Below are 21,363 nucleotides of genomic sequence, written 5' to 3' on the forward strand. Positions count from 1 at the left end.
ACCTCTCAGTGCTGCTGACAGCAAGTGCGATGGTTCAGCACTGGCCACACTCTACTCATACCTCCAAATGGAGAACCTGGATGGACCTGGCCAAGGTCCATGGTAACATCTCATAAAGCGGACTGGACTGTTAGACGTGGCAGGCAGCAACCAGCTTCCACGTTAGCCCAGAAACATCAAGCAAGCATAGGTTGAACCTGCACTCCAGAGCTGTGTGTTTTGTGGATAATATGAGAGGAGAGACATCATACCTTCTACTCCTTCTTTTGGATTCTCTTGGAATCATGAAAATGAAATGGGGGTATAAAAAGTAATACAGCTGTGGAAGACAGCTCCAAAGAAGACTTGCAATAGGAGGCTGAGGTATAGGATGACTCTTAGCTGAGCCCCAGGACTAGGATTTCTGCTAGCCTTGATGACAATAAGCCTCTAGCTGACAATGCAGGCTGCTGTTATGCTCTGATATAGCTACAGGGACTGTGGCACCATGCCAGCTGGGTGTTTTATTCATATTTTGCAACTCTTATAAAGATGGGCCCAAGTGACTCATATGTCACTGACCACATGCTACACATTTAAAGTCATTGTCATGGATTTGATTTCTGGGGGTTAGGTTGTTGTTGTTTCCTTTTTTCCTTTTTTTTTTTTTTTTTTAATATTAATTCCTGTCCCTCTGCTCTCCTCAATTTAATTAAGGTCATGTAATCTGGAGATCTGTAAGGCTGTAGAATGAGGTCTCTGGCTATCAAGTTCCCATGTTCACAATTAGCAAATGGAGACAAGAAGAGCAGCACTGGAAGAAAGGGGTTTTAGCTTAAGATGCTTAAGAGGATCTGTGATCTTGTTGTCTCACCACTGACAGGAAGGCCACGGGTGAGGAAGGTTTTAGGTTTCAAGCCAAGATTCAGGACACTTAAACCAGTATGAAAATCAGACTTCATTGGACTTTCTAGAGATAGACATTAGGAGAGATTCCTAGGACACAGGAATTAGGAGCACTAAAGGGATTTTAAGCCACCCCCTGTAGTGTTTAAGAAGCATTGAACAACACTGATGTCTGCTTGATCTTAACTGAGAAGTTCTCATTTCCTCTCAAATGTCAATGGATGCTGGCTTTTGAGCAACACAAGCCTAAAATTACTGAAATTATTTTTTTCACGTTCTGATTATCAGCTAATGATTTCTCCCTCTTTTCTTACCAATCTCGTGCCATAATACCCTCAGAGACATCGCACTCAAAGTTTGCACTTGCTCTTAGACAGACTCTTGCAGAGGGCAAGGGCTTTCAACACACTCAAGTGGAAGGCTAGGAAAAGTCCCGTTTGGCACTTATGGTGCTTCCCCCAGGACTTCTACACTACACTGATGTGTGGAGAGCACAAGCACATGAGACACAGGGCACACTGATTAGCAACATCATCCAGAAACTTGCTGGCATGCTTTGTTCAGTATTGGTCCACCATACTTTCCATGTAATGTATGAAAAATTATGTCTCGTACCACACTCCTGCAATGCTAGCTAGCCATCCTTAACGTAGTTTTATCTTATTTTAGGATGAACTCAAAGTATAGATTCAGAATGGTACCATCTCAGAATTAAGAAAAGTAGATGTGGTGTTTTGGGAAAATATTTCAATTAAGTGATTGGATAGAGTTCATGAATATTTTCCATTTATAAAACAGATGTGCAGACATGAGAAATTCCCTGCTATAAATCCCCTTTTCCCAAAAATTCATTTCCCCACTTTTTTTCCTGGGGGAGAATTTATATTTTGTTTTTTGAGTGTAAGTTAGCAAATATTTTACACTTGGCTTTCTCAGAGAAAACACCATACCTGTTATGACACACCTGTCTCCAAGGATTTTGCCTCTGTTTCAGGATTTTCACTGCCATCTCAATGCCATGGAGCCTCTTGCTCATGTCCTGTGCTGCACCACAGTGATGGGTTGTCAGTGAAAGAGAGAGACAATCTCTACACATCTCCCATACAGGCACCCCGAGATGCTGGTTGTGTCCAGTCAGACCTGAAAGTAAAAAAAAGAGAGAACTCAAAATTTGCGGACCATGGTGAGAAGGACGAGCACGCTTAGGCAATGCTATGCTTTAATTGCCACGGCTGTGGAAGAATACTTCTACACGGGTTCTTGCTGCAGCAACAACTGAGACCTTCTGTGGGCTGTATCTCTGCACAGGTGGTCTCGTGGTGAGATTTTGAATTGCCCACAGATGCAAGGAAAAGACATTGGAATAAAAGTATGGGGTACATTGGGAAAAAACATCAGATCTTCTCACTTAAACACAGGAGTGCTTAAACATAGGTGCTTAAACACAGGAGAGATGCAGCACCTAAAGCAAGTGATTTCTGTGTAGTTCCCTCCTCAGTGATGATGCTCCATTATAGACATGAAGGATAATGCAAATAGCCCAAAGCATGAATCCCCTGGTTCACCTTTCTAACAGCAATCTCCTTGAAAGGCAGGTGGGGGTCTGGAGGCTTGCAGCCTACATGACCCTTCACTCTGATGTGGTACCAATGATGACAAGAAGATGGAGGATGCTGTTGCATGTTTGATACTGCAGTGGTTTGGCACTGCAGGTTTGGGGAAAGGAGGAAACCTAGCTTGAAGGTTAAAGTCAAAACAGAATCCCACCTCCTAATTTGTGTTCCAAGAATTGCCTGTTAGGTGGCTTTACACACAGTTGTGGCTCACTGCCCCCCTTTTTATAAGCAGGTTAGTGACACCAGCTGTCTCCTGAGGGTACCTGAGACTGGTGAAGCAGTGGCTGCAAAGGGCTTTAGGAACCTCAGTTAAGGGGTGAGGGTAAGAAAATAATAACTGGCTGGTAGTAGACATGCATTAGATGCCCTTCTGCATATTGGCTACAGGAAAGCAAAGGGGAAAAATACTCTAAGAGCTTCTCCTTGTCGTTTTCCTTTAGACTTCTGCTGCCTGATTCTTGTTTCTCATTCACACGGATTTTTTTTTTTTTTTTTTTTTTTTTTTCATCTGTCATATAGGCAGAAAAGTCCTGGACCAGGATTGTGAGGGTTTTTTAGGTGGGGATAACTGCAGATAGGTACTAAGCCTGTACATTTTAATCTCCCTATCTGGCTAGATTAAACACATTTATAGCACACAAAATGTGCTGCAAAGTAGAAGCTAGAAGGCTAGCTTTGTTGGGCAGGAGAGAGTTAATCCCTATGGGGTGCTCATGTACGTCAGAGCAGGTTCCTGTCTGTGCAGTGCTCAGCTAGGATTGAGAGCTTTTGTTCCTTGTTGTTTTTCATGATTTCTTTGCATTTAATAGTGTTTGGATTTTTTTTTTTTTTTAAATACATTTAAAAGAGCATTTCAAGCTGGAAAATGGGGGGTTGTCTGAGAATCCTGTAGACTGCAATCCCCTTTGTATCCTAAGATATTAAAGACCATCATAGACACAGGCAGGACAAGTCCCCACCATGGCTGTGGCTTCTGTACTTCAGCCTTTAGTGCCTGTGCCACACCCTGCGTGGGCAAGTTTCCAGTTCATCTCTCATCACCTGCCAGGGGGCTGAGCAGGGACTAACAAAGGGTGGTGGGACTTGGGGTGGGGATGCTTGCACCACTACCCCAGCTCTGCTCCTCTAGGTCTCCAAAAGGCAGCTATTACCTGTCGCAGCAGGATTGGTGACCATCAGGTGAGAAGACCCGATGTTTTGCTCCCGGGTTCCAAGTAAAGTCCAGCTCGAAGCATGACTCTCCTGTTTGTTTTTTTTTTTTTTTTTTTTTTTTTGACTGAATTTAAAACAGTTTGGAAGAAATTGGTGTCATTCTCCGAGCAGGAATCCAGCCCGAAATGTTTGAAACTGACAGAGCCTGAGGTGCTTTGTGTTCTGAATTACAGGCATTTCAGGGCAGATGCAGTGCTGGATAATGTCTCTGTCCGCTCCAGAGGCAGTAAAGGTGAGCAGGGAACTCCCTGCCAGTGGGCTGTTCCCTGGGCTCTGGAGAGACAGGCTGCTGTGAGAAGCTGGAGGGCACGCAGAGGTGAGGCATCGAGCCGGTAAAAAAAGCTGGGGAGGGTCATCTGGAAAGCAGAGATCGTGAGCTTCGTGAAATAGATTAAGATTAGCCCAGCAGTGACTGAAGTTTTGGCCAAAACAACAACCCACAGAGAAAAGCGAGAGAATCGCACAGCGCAGCCCGAAGGGCGGATCGGCGTGAGGATGCACAAAGGAGCATTCCGTGGGCTGGAAGGATGGCCCGGAGAAACCTTCCATGGGCAAACCCTTCCCTTGCAGAATCTAGAGCTGAAGTGGGTAAACCCCTCAGAAGTGCAGTGCCGGACTCCACCTGCCCCACAGGGGATCGCCGGCAGCACCGCGCCGCCCCCGCCTTTCCAGCCCCGGCACCCGCATCCCCCGGGTTTCAGACAGTGTGGGCGGGAGAGAAGATTTCCCCCTGCGCCGGGGCACTGCGGTGCCCGCGGGGAAGCCGGGCCTCCCTCGGGGCCCTTCGCCGGGCGGGCAGGCGGGGACGGGGCGGAGGAATTCCCGCGGCCAGGGCTGTCCCGCACCCGGGGCTTCCAGCCGGGCTGCGGGGTGAAGCGCGGGCGGCCCCAGGCAGCGGGGCTCAGGAACGCCCCCGCAAAACCTGGCGCTCCCACAGAGCTACCACGAGGGCTTCCGTCCCCCAAATCCCAGAACGCATCAGCCCCCTGCCTCCCCCCCCATCCCCCCCGCAAGGGGCGAACCCGAGCCGAGGCGGGAACCCCGCGGCAGCGCCTCGGGCACGGAGGGGAGCCGGGGCGCCGCTCTCCGAGGGCAGCGCCCCCTCGGCTGCGGTGTGGGCCGGGGAGCAGCCCGGTGCCCGTGGGGCCGAGCCCAGCGGGCTGGGGCCGCGCTCCGTGCGGGGGCAGAGCGCGGCGGGGGAGCCCCGACGGGAGCCCCGGCCCCGCCCGGCCCCGCCGCCTCACGCCGGGCTGCGGCTGCCACCTGCCGGCCGAGCCGGGCCTGGCGCCGCCCGCCGCCCCCGGGCTCCCCCCGCCGCCGCCGGGCCGCCGAGCTGCGGCGGGAGCGGCTTTTGTCCCTGGCGGCCAAAGGGGCCGGATCCCCCCGCTCCCCGGACGGGGACGCACCGGGACGTCTGCGGCACGGCATCCCCTTCCCTTTCCAGCGTGACAAACTCCTGCCCAGGGTGTTAGTTCAGCCCGAAGATGGGGTACTGGGGAATCAGCGTTACCCTCGGCGCGTTCGTCGGTGTCCGTCGCCAGCACACGTCGCACTGGCAAAAGCCTGGGCGGGAAAGGAATACAGGGAACAAGCCAGAGGTCTGCCATGAATCAGCAGCGAGGGGCTCAATACGAGGACCCTTTGGAGGGCAGGGAGGGGGCTGTGGGTGTACCTAGGAGGCTCCAGCGCTGCAGGTGTGTAGGCAAAAAGCTGCGCTACCAAGGAGTCACAGGGCCGAAGTGAGCACACAGAGAAAGGCAGAGCGAAAACGGGGCCCTGCAAAAGTGATTCTGTCAGTGGAGACCAGGACAGTCGTAGCAGAGGAGGAGAAGAGGTGGCATGACCACAGCTCAACAAACCTGGTGTGCCCAGACTGGCAAAGAGCTGCAAGACCCTCACACCACACTGACTCCCCCCGGGAAGGTGCTGGGACAGTCTGTGGGATGGCATAGGTGTACTGGGATAGGACAATCTTACCTGCTCCTAGTAGGATAGACCATCCATCCAAGTCCAAATACGTCCAGAGAGGAGGCAACACGAATTTTGCCCTTGGCCACTTCTCGTCTCTGCTTCAGCTGCCCATTCATTAACTTGGAGGCAGAGAGAACAAGGCATGACAGTGCTGGAGCGCTTCAGTATCAGTGGCAGCAGTTCTCCCGGCATGGAGAAAGACAGAAGCACGGCAAGGGGGAGGGAGGTAGTGGGCATTGCCCCACCGCCACTGCTCGCACCACTACCTGCTCCTCAGCCCCTCTGACGTTATCTTTAGGTGAGGAACAGAAACGCGGCTGGAGGGGACTGCGAAAGGGAGCAGACAGCGAGGCTGGCTCTCAGCCCCCAGGTGCTCTTCCCTCTTCTTCCTCCCACTCCTCCCACTTTCCTCCAGCTGCTGGTGCTGCTCTTTCCTCCCACACAGCAGCTCTAAGAGGCTGGAGGAGACAGTAAGGAACAGGGGGAAGCACTTACAAGCTGACAGATGCCACTGCCTGGTTTCTTTCCAGAGCCCCATCTTCCTTCGACCTTCACTGACTCCTCCACTTGCTCCGACTTGGCAGCAGCACTCAGAGGTGGCTGAGCTGCATGGTGTGGATGAAGTGGGGCACAGAGAAATGTGGGTACCTGGGAACTAAAGCTGGTTACTGAAGCCCTGGGAAGAAGCCACTTTGCTGCAAGTAAGGGAGGATTAATATAAACAGCAAAAATGGTAAAGCTCATGGGTTTCCCCCCCAAAAAAACAAGCCATGCCCTCCAGGATCCATTTTACTGGAAATCTTGTGAGTAGTGTGCAAGCAAGGCTCTGAGATGGTAATCAAGGGTTGCTGGTGACACTTTGAAGTGAAAGAGTCACAGAGATGAATTAATTTCCATTTTATCTGCTGTGACCTTGCTGTTCGTTCTAGTAATATCAACTTTAAAATGAATATTGTGAATTCATTCACACTTCACATTCCCCTCTCAAACTTCCTAGAGTCATGCTGACAATATTAGAAAGTCTTGTTCTTCTTTTTCACCCGCTTGAAGGGTTGCGTGCTGAACAAAGAAATCACAGTAACCTGATATGCTAGGACATGCTATCCAGACTGAAAGAACTACAACTGCCTATGCAGTCAGTTAAAAAGATATTAAAAAAAAGCTCAGGGCTAAGTCAATAAATAAAAAGATGGAAAGAAAATAAAAGCCCTGTCCCTGGATTCACACAGGGAATGGAATGGGCAGGCTCTACTCCTCTGCTCAGCACGGAGGAAGGTTGAAATTACAGGCAAATAGAAGGGGTTTGTCTTGGCTTCTCTTCTGGAGGGTTTCTAAAGGAACTCCCCCCCATTTGGGTTTTTTCCCTTATTTTTGTCCCTTGCAGGTCCTCCAGCTGAAGAAAGCAAGCCTTGCCTACACTAAAATACACCAAATTGTTTGTTCTTCTGGTCAAAATGTCTTTGAAACATTTTAGGAGAAACTATTTCATAAGAAACACTCTAGGCTTCTAAAGGCACAAAATATCCTGTTCATGAAAAGCGACAGAGGGTTCTTTGTCGGGGTACCAGAAGCAGCGCTGCTGTTCTGATCTGCTCCTGAGGAAATGCTGCCACTTGGGTTGCAACCACCCAATTTTCTAAGAGCTTTTAGTGACGCTCCTGTTAAGGTTGGTTATTGTAGGCAGGTGTAGGGGGTTGTTGCTATAGATATTCCTAGGAAGGCCCATGTAAACCCACAGTGACAAGGATAAGAATTCTTGTTGAGCTCTTGTAACCTGATGTGCTGACTAAGCTGCTCCAAATAATTAAAAATGCCCTATGACGACAGGAATTAATTAGGTAGGGTTTGGAAGATCATTCAATTCACCTCTCTCAGATCACTGAAAAGGACTGTAAGGCACTACTGTAATCAAGAGATAACACACAGATTAAATAGATTTTAGACCCAATTCTCATTTTGGCAGTGTAATAGTGAATAGAACTGGTTCAGCGACTGAGGCAGGGTACTTTTTGTTGTGCCAGCGTGTGCATCCAGCCATGCTTAGGGTATACGCACCCTGCCGCCATCCACTTGCACAGAAAACTGCCTGCAGGCAGAGAGGTCCCCATGTCACACAAGACACAGAACTCACTATTTGCAGGTCCCCAAGAAAGAGGGCAAGAGTGAGTGGGCCAGAAGATGCCTTTCTGTGTGTGAGGTGTAGAGTGGCCACGCTGGTGTTAACACCTAAGTTAACAGAATCACGTCCTGACCTTTCTTTTCCAGAGGCAACTTCAATCTAAGTTGAGAAGACAGAAAAAAAACCCCAGATTATGGATGCTGTACTACGGTCTTCTTAAAAAAAAATTAAAAATGCTTTTAAGCGAGTATCCCATCCTCCCAAAAGAAGTCAGCAGGCTAAAAGCTAAGCTGAGTCTGGTCATGCCTCAGTTTAGTCAGGAAAGCGTGTCTTAGATGAGCATGTCACAGAAAAGGCGAGGGAGAAAAGCTGTTAATGATCTTTTGTAACTCAAGAAGTAGCAGGCTCAAAAAGAACAAACACTTCTCACTGGAAACTGACCTCTGGAACTCCTGGATGTAAGTGACCATGGGAGCTTCCGTTCCAGTGCTCACAGGACGTTTCTGCAGTTACGCTCATCCCTTGGCCAGGGAGGCTGAGCAGCTGTGGCCCTCCAAACTCCACAGACATACTGACCATGCAGGAATGCATGCCAATGCCAGGTGCCCCACTGTCTGCAATGGCTCTGCAGCGCTGATCCACGCCTTCTCAGGTGTCCTTCTTGTTTTCTGATGTGTCCAGACAACTAGACGGAACCATCCACTCAGGCCACTGCTTTGTCCTTTTTACCTTGTCTAGTTCTGCCACCAGAAAGTCTCTGATGCTACAAAAAGCAGGACCCTTGTCTTCCTTGCTTCTTCTACCTGGAGCTTCCTCTCCCTTCTTCATGAGTCTCACCACTAAGGCCTGGTTTCTTTTCTGTTTTCACAGAGAAAATATTTTCCTACATTAGCTTCTAGCATAGCAGTGGGATAAGACTGGGTCCTCCATCTATTTAGACTGTTTGGATTGCATCTGCCCACAAGTTAGTGTCCTTAGCAACTTTCATATATCAAAGCTTTGCTCCTCAGCATATGGATCACAAGACGGGGCACAGCAAAATGCACTCCTAAGACAGAGTGGTAACTCATGCTATCATACTGTAATCTGTAACAGCTGCAGCTCTGGGAAATAATTTCTTTTAAAAAAGAAAAACAAAACAAAACAACAGTAGAATTAGACTATTAGAGAGAGAGGACATAATTGGATTTAGATCAACAAGCAGAACAGGTAAAATTTTTCCACTGAATTGTAGTAGAATAATGATCATTGATTTGTCAGAGTAGTATTCTCAGAGAGATGTGGACGGCTTGGATTTTAAAACCAACAGTGGTGTCACCATGGAGGAGTGTGGCCAGAAGGTTAGACTCAACAGCTGTCTGATCCCTGGCTAAGGCACCAGTAACCACTGAAATTCTTCTGTGGGCCAATGTCTGGGGCTGTACACCCTTCAGAGCAGAGACTGGCTCTTCTGTGAAGTACCTGGGCTGCCACAGGCACAAATAAACATGTGCAGCAATACTCTGTTAGACTAGTAAGAACCTGATTCTGAAGGACTGAACATGGAAGGAGAACCGTGAAACCAGAAAGAAAAAAAACCTCAACAAATCAAAACACCTGTATTAAGAAAATATCCCTAGATTATAAGTATCACAAAGCTAACTCCTGCTCACTTGTATATTGAAACTATTCCTTCTGTGGCACTGTCATTGCACCTCCTCTGGGACTACTGAACGTGAATACTATTATTTTTGCTCTGGGATCCAGAAGTAGATCGTTAGGTTTAAAAGTTTAAAAAAAACAGCTACTTGCAAAAATTTGAGGGAATGCTTTTTTTAAGCAGTCAGCCATATCAAAACACTGCTCCTAATCAATCCTGAGCTTTTTGACACTTAAAAATGAAAAAAAGCTAAAAGTACAAGAAGCCTCTCCCTTAATTTCAGACTGTCATTTTCTTAACTTTCTTTGTGTGGAATGTAGGTCGTACTACTCTTGTACAGATTCCCTAAAAATGGTAGTGAAAACAAATTGCCCCCAAACTCACTGCCTGCCCCTTTGTGGTAATCATTTGCACAACTTTCTGTCTGCTCTCACAGATGACCAGCCACTGGACTCCAGCAAGACAACAACAAATTGATAGGAAAGCTTCATAAGCCTCAGTGTTCACAGACCCCAAACCATTTTGTTTGAACGAATACTGGCACACTTGAGTACGTTCAGCAAATTGAGAGTAAAAATAAAACTCAGCAAAACCAATCCCACAAGTGACAAAGCCTTTTCTTGGGGAACGTTTCTAAGAGAGTCTCATTGACTCAAATATGGCCAGCTGGTCCTCTAAGAAACAAGACAACCTGCGGCACTCCAGAAGACACATCTTGAGATGCGAGGATCACTTGGACCCGCCACACAACATCCAATAGCTCTGCAGAAGAGGAGCTTGTGTTTTTCTGAATTCCCAGGCAAGTTCTTCTAAAGCATTTTCACTCTTTCAGTGCTGATACAGACTATTAAACTTGGGCCTGTTCCCTGTTTCACAGGTTGTTCTTAATTTGGGTTGCCACTATTTGTAATCTCTGACACTACAACTGTTTCTCACACAAATTCATAAACAGCAATAATTTCAGTTCCAACCACTCCCCCATATGTTCTAAAAAGACATCAGACAATGTGTGGGAGGGATGGGAGGGAGAGGTACAGCAAGGAGGGGAAATATGTTGCCTAAAGTCGTACAGGGCAGCAACAAGGGTAGGAACATTACTGACCCGGGTACCCAAATTGGGGGGGTTCCTAAGTTGGTACCCGGACAAGTTAATGGCAGCTACTGTAAACTGCAGGAAGCAAAAGCATGACAATACAGCAACAAAACTAAACTGGTATCTTCAGCCATACCATACTGTACCATACCATTCCATTCTTAGAAGTTGTGGGTTTCTTGTTTGTTTTTAATCTTTTTCCTGTGAGAGGGAAAGAGGGAAGGTTATAGAGTGGGGAAAGAAAGTTGCGAGCTGCATCAGGAAACTTTTCTGATAGCCATTTTCTATTATAGGTGATGCAAGGCATCCACAGGTGATCTCAGTCTCCACTGCATTTTAAAACCTCTTGTTTGGATATGATCTTATGGTCACACTGGACGGCAATATGGTATTTCATGTCTCCTTTTTTTTGTATGGCATCAGTGCAGTCCTGACCAGTACAACTAAGGCATCAACAGTGAATCAAAACCAACCACTTTATAGATACAAGTGTCTGATTCTTTTCCTGTACTATTTTCCCTCAAAGACCCCTGAATGTCAGGGGCTTTAGAGGCTATCTGTGAGGATGCTGAGGATTTAAAGGATGCTATCTGCGAACAAATGGAGACTTTTTTCCCCATTTGTACTTAATTTCTGGATATGCTCTGAAAACTCTTTTTTTTTTTTTTTTTTTTTTTTTTTTTTTTTTTTTTTGAGAAGAGAGGGTTTTGCCATTTACCTATGGTTATGCCATCCCTAAATCAGACTGCTTCGGTGATATGTTAAGCAGAGGCAGTCAATGTGAAGAGTTACCAAGTCTCATTATTTGAAGCCATGCTGAAGTTCAGCTTGTCAAAGTTATCTCAACAGCCAAAGGAAAGGAAAAGGCAGTTTGAACAGGCAATTTGCCATGCCCTACAACAGGGGGGTTAGATCACCCTCTCAAGATAATAATCTTTTTCATTTATGAAAGACAGAGCCTAGACAACTACCATAGCTTATTTTGAAAAAACTTAAATGGAAGGAGATGCATGTACTCTCTAAATAGGTAACCTACCCTGCAGAGAATCACACCTTTGCTCTTAAAAATTCAGTAGCCTCCATCTCAGCATGTTGCCCAACTTGTTTTCTGTCCATAGGATCAGCATAATTAATTTTAATTGACTAACATTTGAACACAAACCACTGAAACACACTACTTCTTGGCATTTGTAGAGGGTCGAAGGCATGGAGATGAGTGCTCCATTAGCCTTCTCCAAGGGCACAAGCCGGCATTCCCCAGCAGATTCACCAGTGGGTGAAATCTTTAAGACACAGACTGTTGCTAGCATTAAGTCAAGTTTATGCTCTCAAGTAGATCTTTTTATTTCCCTGCTTCAGTTGGATGTACTTGCTTGTGCAGTACACATCCAGGAATTACATAAAATTACAGAAAATATAGTTAAGAGGGAAGCATAGGCTATTTTAAAATTGGTTATATGGCAGAGAGAGGATATAGTAGCCATGTAGCAAATGAAAATCCATACGTACAAATTTTATGGGACTAAGGCAGTACACATTTAAGTACTTACCTAAGATTCAGAAGAAAAACCATTCATCAGACTACTGCAGTTTTCAAGAACCATTTCTAATGAGCAAATTCTCTGAAAATGCAAAGATAGCAAGGACACCAATGTCCTGCTACCACCTTGGCACCAATTTACAGTATGGCCACACACAAACTTAGGTCTTCCTACATTTTGCTTGATGTTTGTGTACAGTGCACCTTGCTGCAATTTTTAAAGAAAAAAATTAGTAAACACTGCAGTAAACAAGAGGTAAGCTGGAGTGAGAATTAATGGCCAATTTCAAGCACCCACCTATATTGTCTATGAGCATAATCCTTGCTAATCCAGAAAAGGTCTATTTTAATTCCATCTTTTTCAAAGCCATGGATGACCACCTGTGCTCCACATATTGGTGCTTTAGGTTCTTAAGGTTCTCTTCACTTAAATCCCAGCATCTCCCATCAGTGGTGAGACGGATGCTATAGGAAAGAGCTCAGCACGTGGCAACCACTTGATTTAACCCAGTGATACATTAGGAAACCAAGTTATAATGTACATGCCCTGTACCAAGCTAAGTTCTTGCATACTATATTTTAAAACTAGTACATGAAATGTACTACCAAATGTACTACCAAATGTATTTAAGTGACTCCCAACTATTTATCAAGCGCTATAGAAGTGAAGCAGACCAGTTAACAAAACTGAATAAAAGCAGCCACTCTGCGCATTAATTCAAGGAAAAGCCTTTGCTCTTTCTTTCTAGATCTTGCACCTGCCTTGCTGTCTTCCCCTCCCACAGCTCTATGTCAGAAATCTCTGTAATTCATCATCCCAGTCCATGATCCTAGTGGTGATATTAGACCTTTCGTGAAGACATCTTCCTCTTGGAGTTTACAGAGATAGAGCTATGCCTGTCTCCAGCCAACAGCATTCAGCCTTCCAGTAGCCTTGGAAGAGAATAAAATTTGACATGCCATCAACTCCGTTGACAAAAATTTAACACGTTCACCCATTTTTAATAAAAAATCTACCCAACAGTAGCACTTGCTCATACATCTGTCGGGCTTCCTAGATACTTGCAATAAAACAGAGGTATAATTTGCATTAGAACTGCTCATCTTCAGTCATATATAAGAATATTCAGGGACTCTTTTATGAAGCAGTAAGTTCCAGTATTATAAAAACTACACTGATGTCATAGTTTCTACCACTGCCACACTTACTCTTAATTTGCATTGACGAGACAGGAAAAATACTGGGGGAGAAAAAACACCCAATAAGTTCATGAGCATTGTTAGTTCTTTAAAAAGCATCACTAAGAAGCATGTTTAACATTAGAAGCTGCGGAGTGGGTTACATGACAGCTGAGTTAGTTAACTTTTCCTTATTTCCTTCTGCCACAAACAGAGTCAAACACAGAGAGGCAAGGAATTTTCCAAGGGTACACACGAAATCATTGCGTGTCAAAGGCTTTCCTGGCTCCCAGCTCAGTCTGCTCCCAAGGAAAGGCTATAGCTCCTCCAGGCTAACCTGGACTCTTGCAAGCGGCGCATGATACACACAGTACAGGAGAAGCTGTGAGTTGTTCATAAACAATTTATTTTATTTCAAATATGTGCCCTTTTTGATTCTGGAGAATCATGTCCTCCACCAACCAAAGACAGAACTGATTTGGAAATCTTCCACCTGACATTTTTGCTGTTGGTACCTTGACACCATGTCCCTCCTCCTCCTTGGCAGCTGAAAGTATGGCTCAGGGTGAGCATAAACTTGCACCTTATTCCAAAATGGCTAGAAATACAGTGAACAAAGAATTAGTAAACCCACCACTCAGGGAGGCAGAGGGCTATGAATATACAGACAAATAAAACATCTTACTGGGATTTTTACCAATTTTTTTTTTTTTCCCCTGCAAGTATGATTAAAAACTACTTTGACTTTAGGGTCCTGCTGTTTCCTGCTCCTCATTCCCCAACAGAAATGAACAATTCCAAAAATGCTTCATGTTTCTCATGTTTTTTTAATAAATATTTAAAAGTCTGTTCCTCTCCTTCCAAAAAAGCAGGTAATGTGGTATGGAGTGAACGAGACTGGACAAAGCATGAGTTTCACATGGATGAATTGCTGATTATCTCTTCTTACTATTTGGTACATTGTGTGCTTTGCATTTCCAGTGGCTTAGATTATAAGACATGAAGCAAGTTATTTTGGATGCTGATGCCAATCTGAGCATTATGGAAAAACTAACAGTGCCTAGGGTCCTGTTACAGGTGGTCATGGACTCATGGAAGTTTCTCGGTTTAATATTTACAAGGATGTTTTAAAATTATGGTCTCTGAAATATATTTTCCAAAGATGCTCCTCTATTTGACAAAAAAATAATAAAAGAACCCTTGATCCAAATCCCTTCTCTTTTTAACAGTCTTGTTAAAAATTTCAATTCATCAATTTATCTTAGCACACTTAAGAGCAGAATAGAGAATAATGACATTTTTAAAAAAGAGAAAGATGCTGATCTCTAAGGAGACCGTCGCTCTTTTTTCAGAAGTAAATGACACTGAATGGTGCGGATTCGATTCTTTGCTGGGGCAAACTCCGGCTGAAGCTTTAGTGTTGACTCATACCATTTCATGGCCTTTTCAAACTCCTCCTGTGAAGAAAGAAACCAGAGTGCAAAGAATCAGATTCTAAAAACAGCGAACATATTTTCTGTGCCCTTCCCATCCCAACCAGTTGTGCAGCATGATATGCACAAAAGTAACCGAACCGATCCTTGTGATTTAGGATTTTTTTCCTTCTCTCACAAATAACTGATATTTTCTTGGGCTAATGACTCAATTCTGCATAATCCATGGAAAAGAGTTGAGTTATTGCTGAGAATTATTGACCAATGTTCTCGCCTTTTCTTTTTAATAGTACACCTCTGTATTCTTGCTGTGCAAGTAACTTTTAAAAACAGATTTCAGTCAGAATTTGAGTAGATCAAAGCCTTAAAATCTTGACAATGCAAAACCATCAACTTTTCTGAAAAGTTAACATTTTTAGAAACAACCTGAAATTATTTAAAAAAGATTACTCAATAAAAAGAGTAAAAACTGAACACCCCCCGCCCCCCCCCCCCCCCCCCCCCCCCCCCAAAAAAACTTAAAGAGCATACAATAGCTAGACAATTTCAATTGATAAGCTGGACTCCAGGCTGGTAGTTAGAAGCATTCATGTGGAAATAGCATCTATTTTTGTATAGCTGAAATCTCATTACCTATGCCACCCTGCTTTTCTATTAACTAGGAAAGCATGCCAACATGCAATAGTATATTAGAGGAAAAATGAGAGGAGAAAAGACCCAAAACATTCTGGGGCTTTCAGTCAGTTTCATGACTTATTTTTTTCTCTTAAGTTCCTTTTCTCAGTAACTTTAGTTATGAGGTAGAGATAATATGTATTTCTGGCCACATCATAAAGAATAACTAGATGAAGGCAAGCTGTAAATCTTGATTTTTAAAAAAGGTGTATATTAATAGTATATATAGACAGTATGAAGAAATTTGAGTTCAATCTGCAAATTATATTAGGCATTGATAATCCTGATACTGAAAATGAACTTCCCTTGTGTTTGTTCACCACAACTGCAAGCTGGGTTTTACTTATTAGTCCAAGCTTAGCTCTTCAAGATAGAGACCAAATCCATCATTAATTTTCCAGTATTATAAAAATATCCTGTATTTAGATGGGTGGACAACCCAAATTACCAGTTGTTTGCTACTGCCTTTACAAAGCTTTGCACACAGCATTCTTAAGCCAGTTTATAAAAACGTTTGCCTTAAAGTACTAAATGAGAAATAGGAGTATAGTAAGTTAAACTAGGAGCAAAATAAATAAAAGTTTCATCTTCCTAAAGATACTCTTTCTTGATGATCATACCCCAATTTCTTGAATGTTGCTCCTTCAACATTATTTGTGAGAATAAAAACTTCTACATACATGCAAATAGTATCACAAAGACAGCCATACCTGGGCGGCAGCACACTCACCATTGCTACATAGACATTTGCCAGTGTGAAATGATTAACCACGAAGTGCGGCGCTATTTCCACGGCCATGGTGGCCACAATGATGGCATCATTCCAGAGTTTGGCGTTGTGGAAGATGTTTGCTAGGCTTATTAGTGGTACGTCCTGGAGGAGAAGAGAAGCAACAAATGGTTTCCTTCCATTGCAATTGTCTCAGGATCAGCAAGACAAACAGAACAATCCACCACCAAGCCACACTCATCCTACCCACTCCCCTCTCTTCTGATGTTGAGAGTAATGATCCAGACCTATTTTAATACAAAACTCCATTTGGGCCTGAGTTACAAACAAAATACTTCACATTCACATCCACATCCACTCGCAATAGTGACAAACATTACCACTGGACAGAAAAAACAACTCAAAAATTAACTTACTTAAGTGTATGTACAATTAGTTTTTAGAAGCTCTTACACTATTTTTCTCCCCAAAGATGAGATGCGCTCTTTAGAGCCAAGAGAAGCTGTTTTGTTTCAATACCCTCCTTCAGCTCTTGGATAAAAGGAAAGGGGATACAAACAAAGGGGACTGCAGGGAAGTGAAAACATGGTCTAACCATTAGTGCAACAGATGCATAATTTTTTTTGTCCTGCCTCTGCCACAGAATTGTTATTTTGATGCTGTAAATAAATATTGATGCTATAAATAAAATTTTCTCAGCTAGACACTGATGGTATGTTCTTTATTTTCTGGACTTCCAGAGTGTGACCTTGTCTGACTGAAAAAATTGGAGAGCCCTGGCAGCCATTACAGACACTCTGGGAGCTGGGCCTCACATCTTCAAAGCATAAAATACCGCTTAGTACCAAGGCTTAGGTGCCTTCAACAGGACAATAAAAAGCTCTGGATGTATGCGATCCCCAATTCCTTGACCTTCACATGTCAAAGAATACCTTTTCTGGACAAGTTATTCATGTCTGCAAAGCAGATATTATGGAAGTCAGAATCACAAAAGAAGTTCACAGTTACCTTTTATTTGCATGAGAAAAATCAAGAGCAAGTAGCCAAAGTGCATAATAGCAAAGAGGAAGATAAACCAAACTAGACAAAATAGCTTTTAATTCAGTGCTAACTCTGAGTAAAAGCTGCAGCTCTGTCTTTACAAACAAGATCCAGAGTTTTCTCTGGAGGCAGCTTCAATATAGAGGACAAGAACAAGGCACAAATTCGGAGAGTCATACCGTCCCAAGCAACATTATATCATACTTCTAGAAAACAGCACTACTCCACCATAGTCTTGCCAAACTGTAGTTTCCAATCCATAGTCTGACCCTTACAGATCATACAGCTAAGGACTCCTTTCCTGAGGAACCAATTACGTAGAAAGACAGGAAAATAAGCAAAAGCTGGATATATTAGGTCTTGGTTCCAACCTTGTTTTAAATAGATAATGCAAAGAAATAAAATGATAGGAAACCTACAAAGGATTTGCAGTGGGGCTGTGCATTTCTTAGTTGAGGTATTTCTGCTGTTAATGGCTAAATCCTCCTAATAATATCCTGAGAGCTTGAATTACTTCGTCTCCCAATTTTCATAGAAAGGTTGAAGACCAAGATTCCAGTGGAGTTTACAATTTTCCACGCTGCCCAATTTGTTGCTCAGGTCCCAAAGAAAACTCTGCTATGTTGACTAAGGAGCCTATATTGCATTTATCAATTTGCAAGGGGGAGCTTGGTGTTTAAGAGCAGATATTACAATGCTCAGCACAGCACCTGGCAAGGTGAAGGGTACAGAGTACTTCAGCCAGCTGAAACACCAAAGAGAAGATGGTGTCCAAAGTGCCTTTTTTTTCAAGCAAGGAACTGCTGCACAAAGTCAAGGACTAGCGTACAACTGAGACTCACAGCCCAAATGCTTAAGATTCAAGGATTTAAGTAATTCTCTAAAAGTACAACCAGAAGATATACTCCCCTCTCTAAAAGCATAACCTGAAAACATACTCCCACATCTGAAGTTATAAGACTTGTCCAGAAAAAGGCTGGTGAAGACTTAAAGTCCTAACTAACGGGAGGAAGTTTCAAGTCTGGGATGCCCAGAGAGGCGTCAAACCCACTGAAGCGCAGGAAATTCCACGGAACCTTTCCTGAAGTTATTTTTAAGATACAGTCCATACTCAGCAAATGGTGAACATTTTGGTTTCACCTGAGCTGGCTAATATCTAATTAGAGACATCAGAGACACCTGATATACACTGCTGGCATTCTCAATAGTCTGTGAAAGCTCTGCTGTGACAAGCACAACATCCTTGCACTGGAGTCATGGGCACACACTCATACACACCTTCATGTGATGGGGTGCATAGTGCAATGCTTGCCGTAAACAATCGATCGCCTTCTTTCCTTGGCCTTTCACCCTCCAGTAAAGAGCTGCCATGCTAGAGAGGACCCATGAAGTCTGATTCTGGCAAGAGAAGAACACAAAAAACTGTCATGTAAACACTGGTAGTGAATAATCTTCCCACCTTTCACTCTTCCACAATTTATTTGATATACTGAGGTAGAGGATGTTGCACTTAAAAAGAGCATTTAACTATTTCAAAGCAGCAAAAAGTTTCTGACAACATATAGCAAGAGCCAGGTAAATGAGACTGCCAAATGAAACAAACTCCAAATGCAACATCATTTCCTTAGGAAAGGAATAGCAGTTAAAAAGCTTTCAACAGCAACAATGGTTTCAGAAGCCCCAACAGCTTCTAACCAGCCCTGTGATGCTGGGCATCTATACGTGCACACACATTACCCAACATGAAGGAAAAAAACTTAGCTAAATTAGCTGATTAGCCTTGTAGGCTTCCTGCAGTCAATGGAAAGAGAAAGGATGCCCTGGGATGCAGCTCAGTCCAGAAGCCTGCCAAAGCCCAGCCTCTAGCTGGCTGACTCCCATGCCCTGTGTTACAAAGAAAAATACTGAGAATTCTGTTCCTAATTTCTGCACTGAACATTCAGATTATTTGGATAAATCTTGGTGTCTGCAGGGGAAACTAGCATGTCAGAGAAAAAGCTAGTATACATCTAAAGTGAAAAGAAACTAAGTCTTGTAATATGAGGGTAAGAGTAATGTCTTTTCTTTCAGGGGATGGACAAAGCTGTATTGGTTTTAATTTCAAAGCACAATAGGTATCCCAACAGCTTTCAGTCCAACAGTCATATGGCACCAAACTGTTTTCAGTTTGGGATATTGTCCCTACTAGCTGTAAATACAGAACAGCAATCCCTGGCATCCCTGTCTGCTTTGTGGATCCTCTGAAAATTACGTCCCTAATTCTCTCATCCTAGGGCTCACAGCTGAGGTCCTTAGTAGCCTTTAGCTAGGAAGGTTGGATTTCTCTGGGGAGAACAGGAAGTGCAGGCTTGCACATGGTATCACACCTCTGCCTGAACATACCTGACACTTCAGGCCAACATTGCTCCAGGTAGAAGCAGCAGGCTGAAATAACAGGAAGACCCCTTGAACTGTCTGACTGCTGCATGCCAGGAGTTACTGGAGAGGGGAAACATGGCTTAACCCCACTTTCCGTAAGCTCCAAGTCAATGTAGCATAATGAGAAAGAAGAGGGGCGAGAACTGTTGAAATAGTTTAATAAGTCAATAATCTGCAATGCTGCTCACTACAGGGCAGGAAACACTGGGACATTTGACAAGCTTAAGTTTCAGCAGAGAGACACAGAAGACACTTGATGGTGTAAGCACAGGGATATACCTCAACAAAATACCTGTGAGGGCATTACAGATGCTAAATAGACACAAATCCCTAGTCCAAGTACTAATACGTTCCCTGAGCAGGATTTCAGACAAACGATTTGAGACCAGATTGACCACTATGCCAGTCATGAGCAGTAAGCCCAGACTTCTCATTTTCTCCTTTACACATACCTTTTCCAAAGCTTTGGCTATTCGAGTACCAACTTGTTCTAGTGACTGTGGTGAGTAGTGGTCTTTGCCAAGATTCTGTAGGACCTGTGGAAGAGGAGGCAAAAGTGCTTAGATGCTGGAACCTGGCAAGAGATATCCCCTTGCTTTTTGGTTGCTTTTTTGCCCGGCCTTTTACAAAAGCTGTAATCTGCTTCAACCTAAACATCACTGTCTATCCTGAGTTGATACTATCTGTGTAACACAGGGCTGCAACTCCATGGCACTGAATACTAAGAACACTAGAAATTCTGAGTACGCTGAGTTGGACTTTACTTTCACTAATTAATCCACAAAGAGCTATAAATACAGAGACACTAATGGTGTTTTAGGATTTCCCTCAGGCCAGACTGTAGATGGCTGGGAAAACAATCTGGTAAAATTTCATGCTGCACTGTTCTTAAAGTTTTATCCAGGCATTCACTCACTGAAAGTCACCTCTGGAGACAAGGGACTGAGCTAAATGCACCTTGAATCTGCCATGGTATGGCCATTTTTGTGTGATGGCCTTCAGCTCTGGCATACCTCTTTCAGTTGACTTTCTCCAGTGTAATGTAAGCTGGCCCGACTAGAGACACCTTGCAGATGGTCCAAAGTATGCATACTGGCTGGGAGGTTTGGGTTACAAAGGGGCTCCATGGCTGGTTCCTGCAGCTGTGTGGCAAAATCAATGTGTTCTGTAATGCTACAAATGTCATAAAACAAGTCAAATTAGTTAAGAGAACAGAACAGTCATCAGAAAGCTCTCTAGTGAAAGGAAACTGCCCAGAACCTGGCATAATCTCATTTGAGTAGCTCAGGAAGCAAGAGAAACTGGCTCTTTCATCTGCACTTGCACTTTTCAAATCTAACTGATGAAATTCCATGACGTTTTCAAACGTCTTAGAAATCCTGGCGGTTCTTTCTTACTAACATAAAATCTTCAGTTTACACACACTGAACACCATGTAACTGTCCCGCTTTGTTTAACTTACTGAGGGCTTGTATCCGAGATACTCACTCAATGTTTTTAGCAGAAACAGCAAGCCACGTGCTGGCTACGGTTGTCAGCTCGACCCTGCGCAGTTTCAGGCACTCATCAGGACTTGGCCAGCCAAGGCTACGGTAGTCACGCCTTTTTCCTTGAGAAAGTAAAAAATTTGGAAGAAACTTCACGGAAGGAGAAAGACATTCTTCTTCAGTACAATGATTCTTAAAATACTTAATGCCAGTGGATACGTCCCCTACATTATATAAAAGTCACTGTCTTGCAGACACATTTCTTTCAGAAGATTCCTGAATCCAAATGGACTGAATGGGACTGGTAGCATGCACAGACAGAACC

The 21,363-nt window shown here is 44.0% G+C and overlaps 1 protein-coding gene and 1 long non-coding RNA gene across 2 annotated transcripts in view; both read right to left on the reverse strand.

Moving 5' to 3' along the window:
- Positions 1 to 3,901: 3,901 nt before the first annotated feature.
- On the reverse strand, positions 3,902 to 6,054 carry LOC120754593 (uncharacterized). Its single transcript, XR_005701481.2, has 5 exons — positions 5,951 to 6,054; positions 5,691 to 5,803; positions 5,386 to 5,489; positions 5,120 to 5,276; positions 3,902 to 4,069 (listed from the first exon to the last, which is right to left on the reverse strand). It is a non-coding gene; the product is annotated as an uncharacterized LOC120754593 (long non-coding RNA).
- Positions 6,055 to 13,639: 7,585 nt separating this feature from the next.
- Positions 13,640 to 21,363, reverse strand: part of TTC17 (tetratricopeptide repeat domain 17) — a 55,486-nt gene continuing 47,762 nt past the window's right edge. Inside the window, exons 20-25 of the mRNA XM_040067064.1 lie at positions 21,040 to 21,160; positions 20,565 to 20,724; positions 20,004 to 20,087; positions 18,412 to 18,531; positions 16,093 to 16,236; positions 13,640 to 14,711 (exon numbers count right to left, since the gene is read on the reverse strand). Of these exons, the coding sequence (XP_039922998.1) occupies positions 14,580 to 14,711; positions 16,093 to 16,236; positions 18,412 to 18,531; positions 20,004 to 20,087; positions 20,565 to 20,724; positions 21,040 to 21,160 (761 nt within the window). The 3' untranslated portion in view covers positions 13,640 to 14,579. The remainder of the gene's footprint in view (positions 14,712 to 16,092; positions 16,237 to 18,411; positions 18,532 to 20,003; positions 20,088 to 20,564; positions 20,725 to 21,039; positions 21,161 to 21,363) is intronic.

Source organism: Hirundo rustica, chromosome 6 (assembly GCF_015227805.2).
Source record: "Hirundo rustica isolate bHirRus1 chromosome 6, bHirRus1.pri.v3, whole genome shotgun sequence".
NCBI classification, from domain to species: Eukaryota; Metazoa; Chordata; class Aves; order Passeriformes; family Hirundinidae; genus Hirundo; species Hirundo rustica.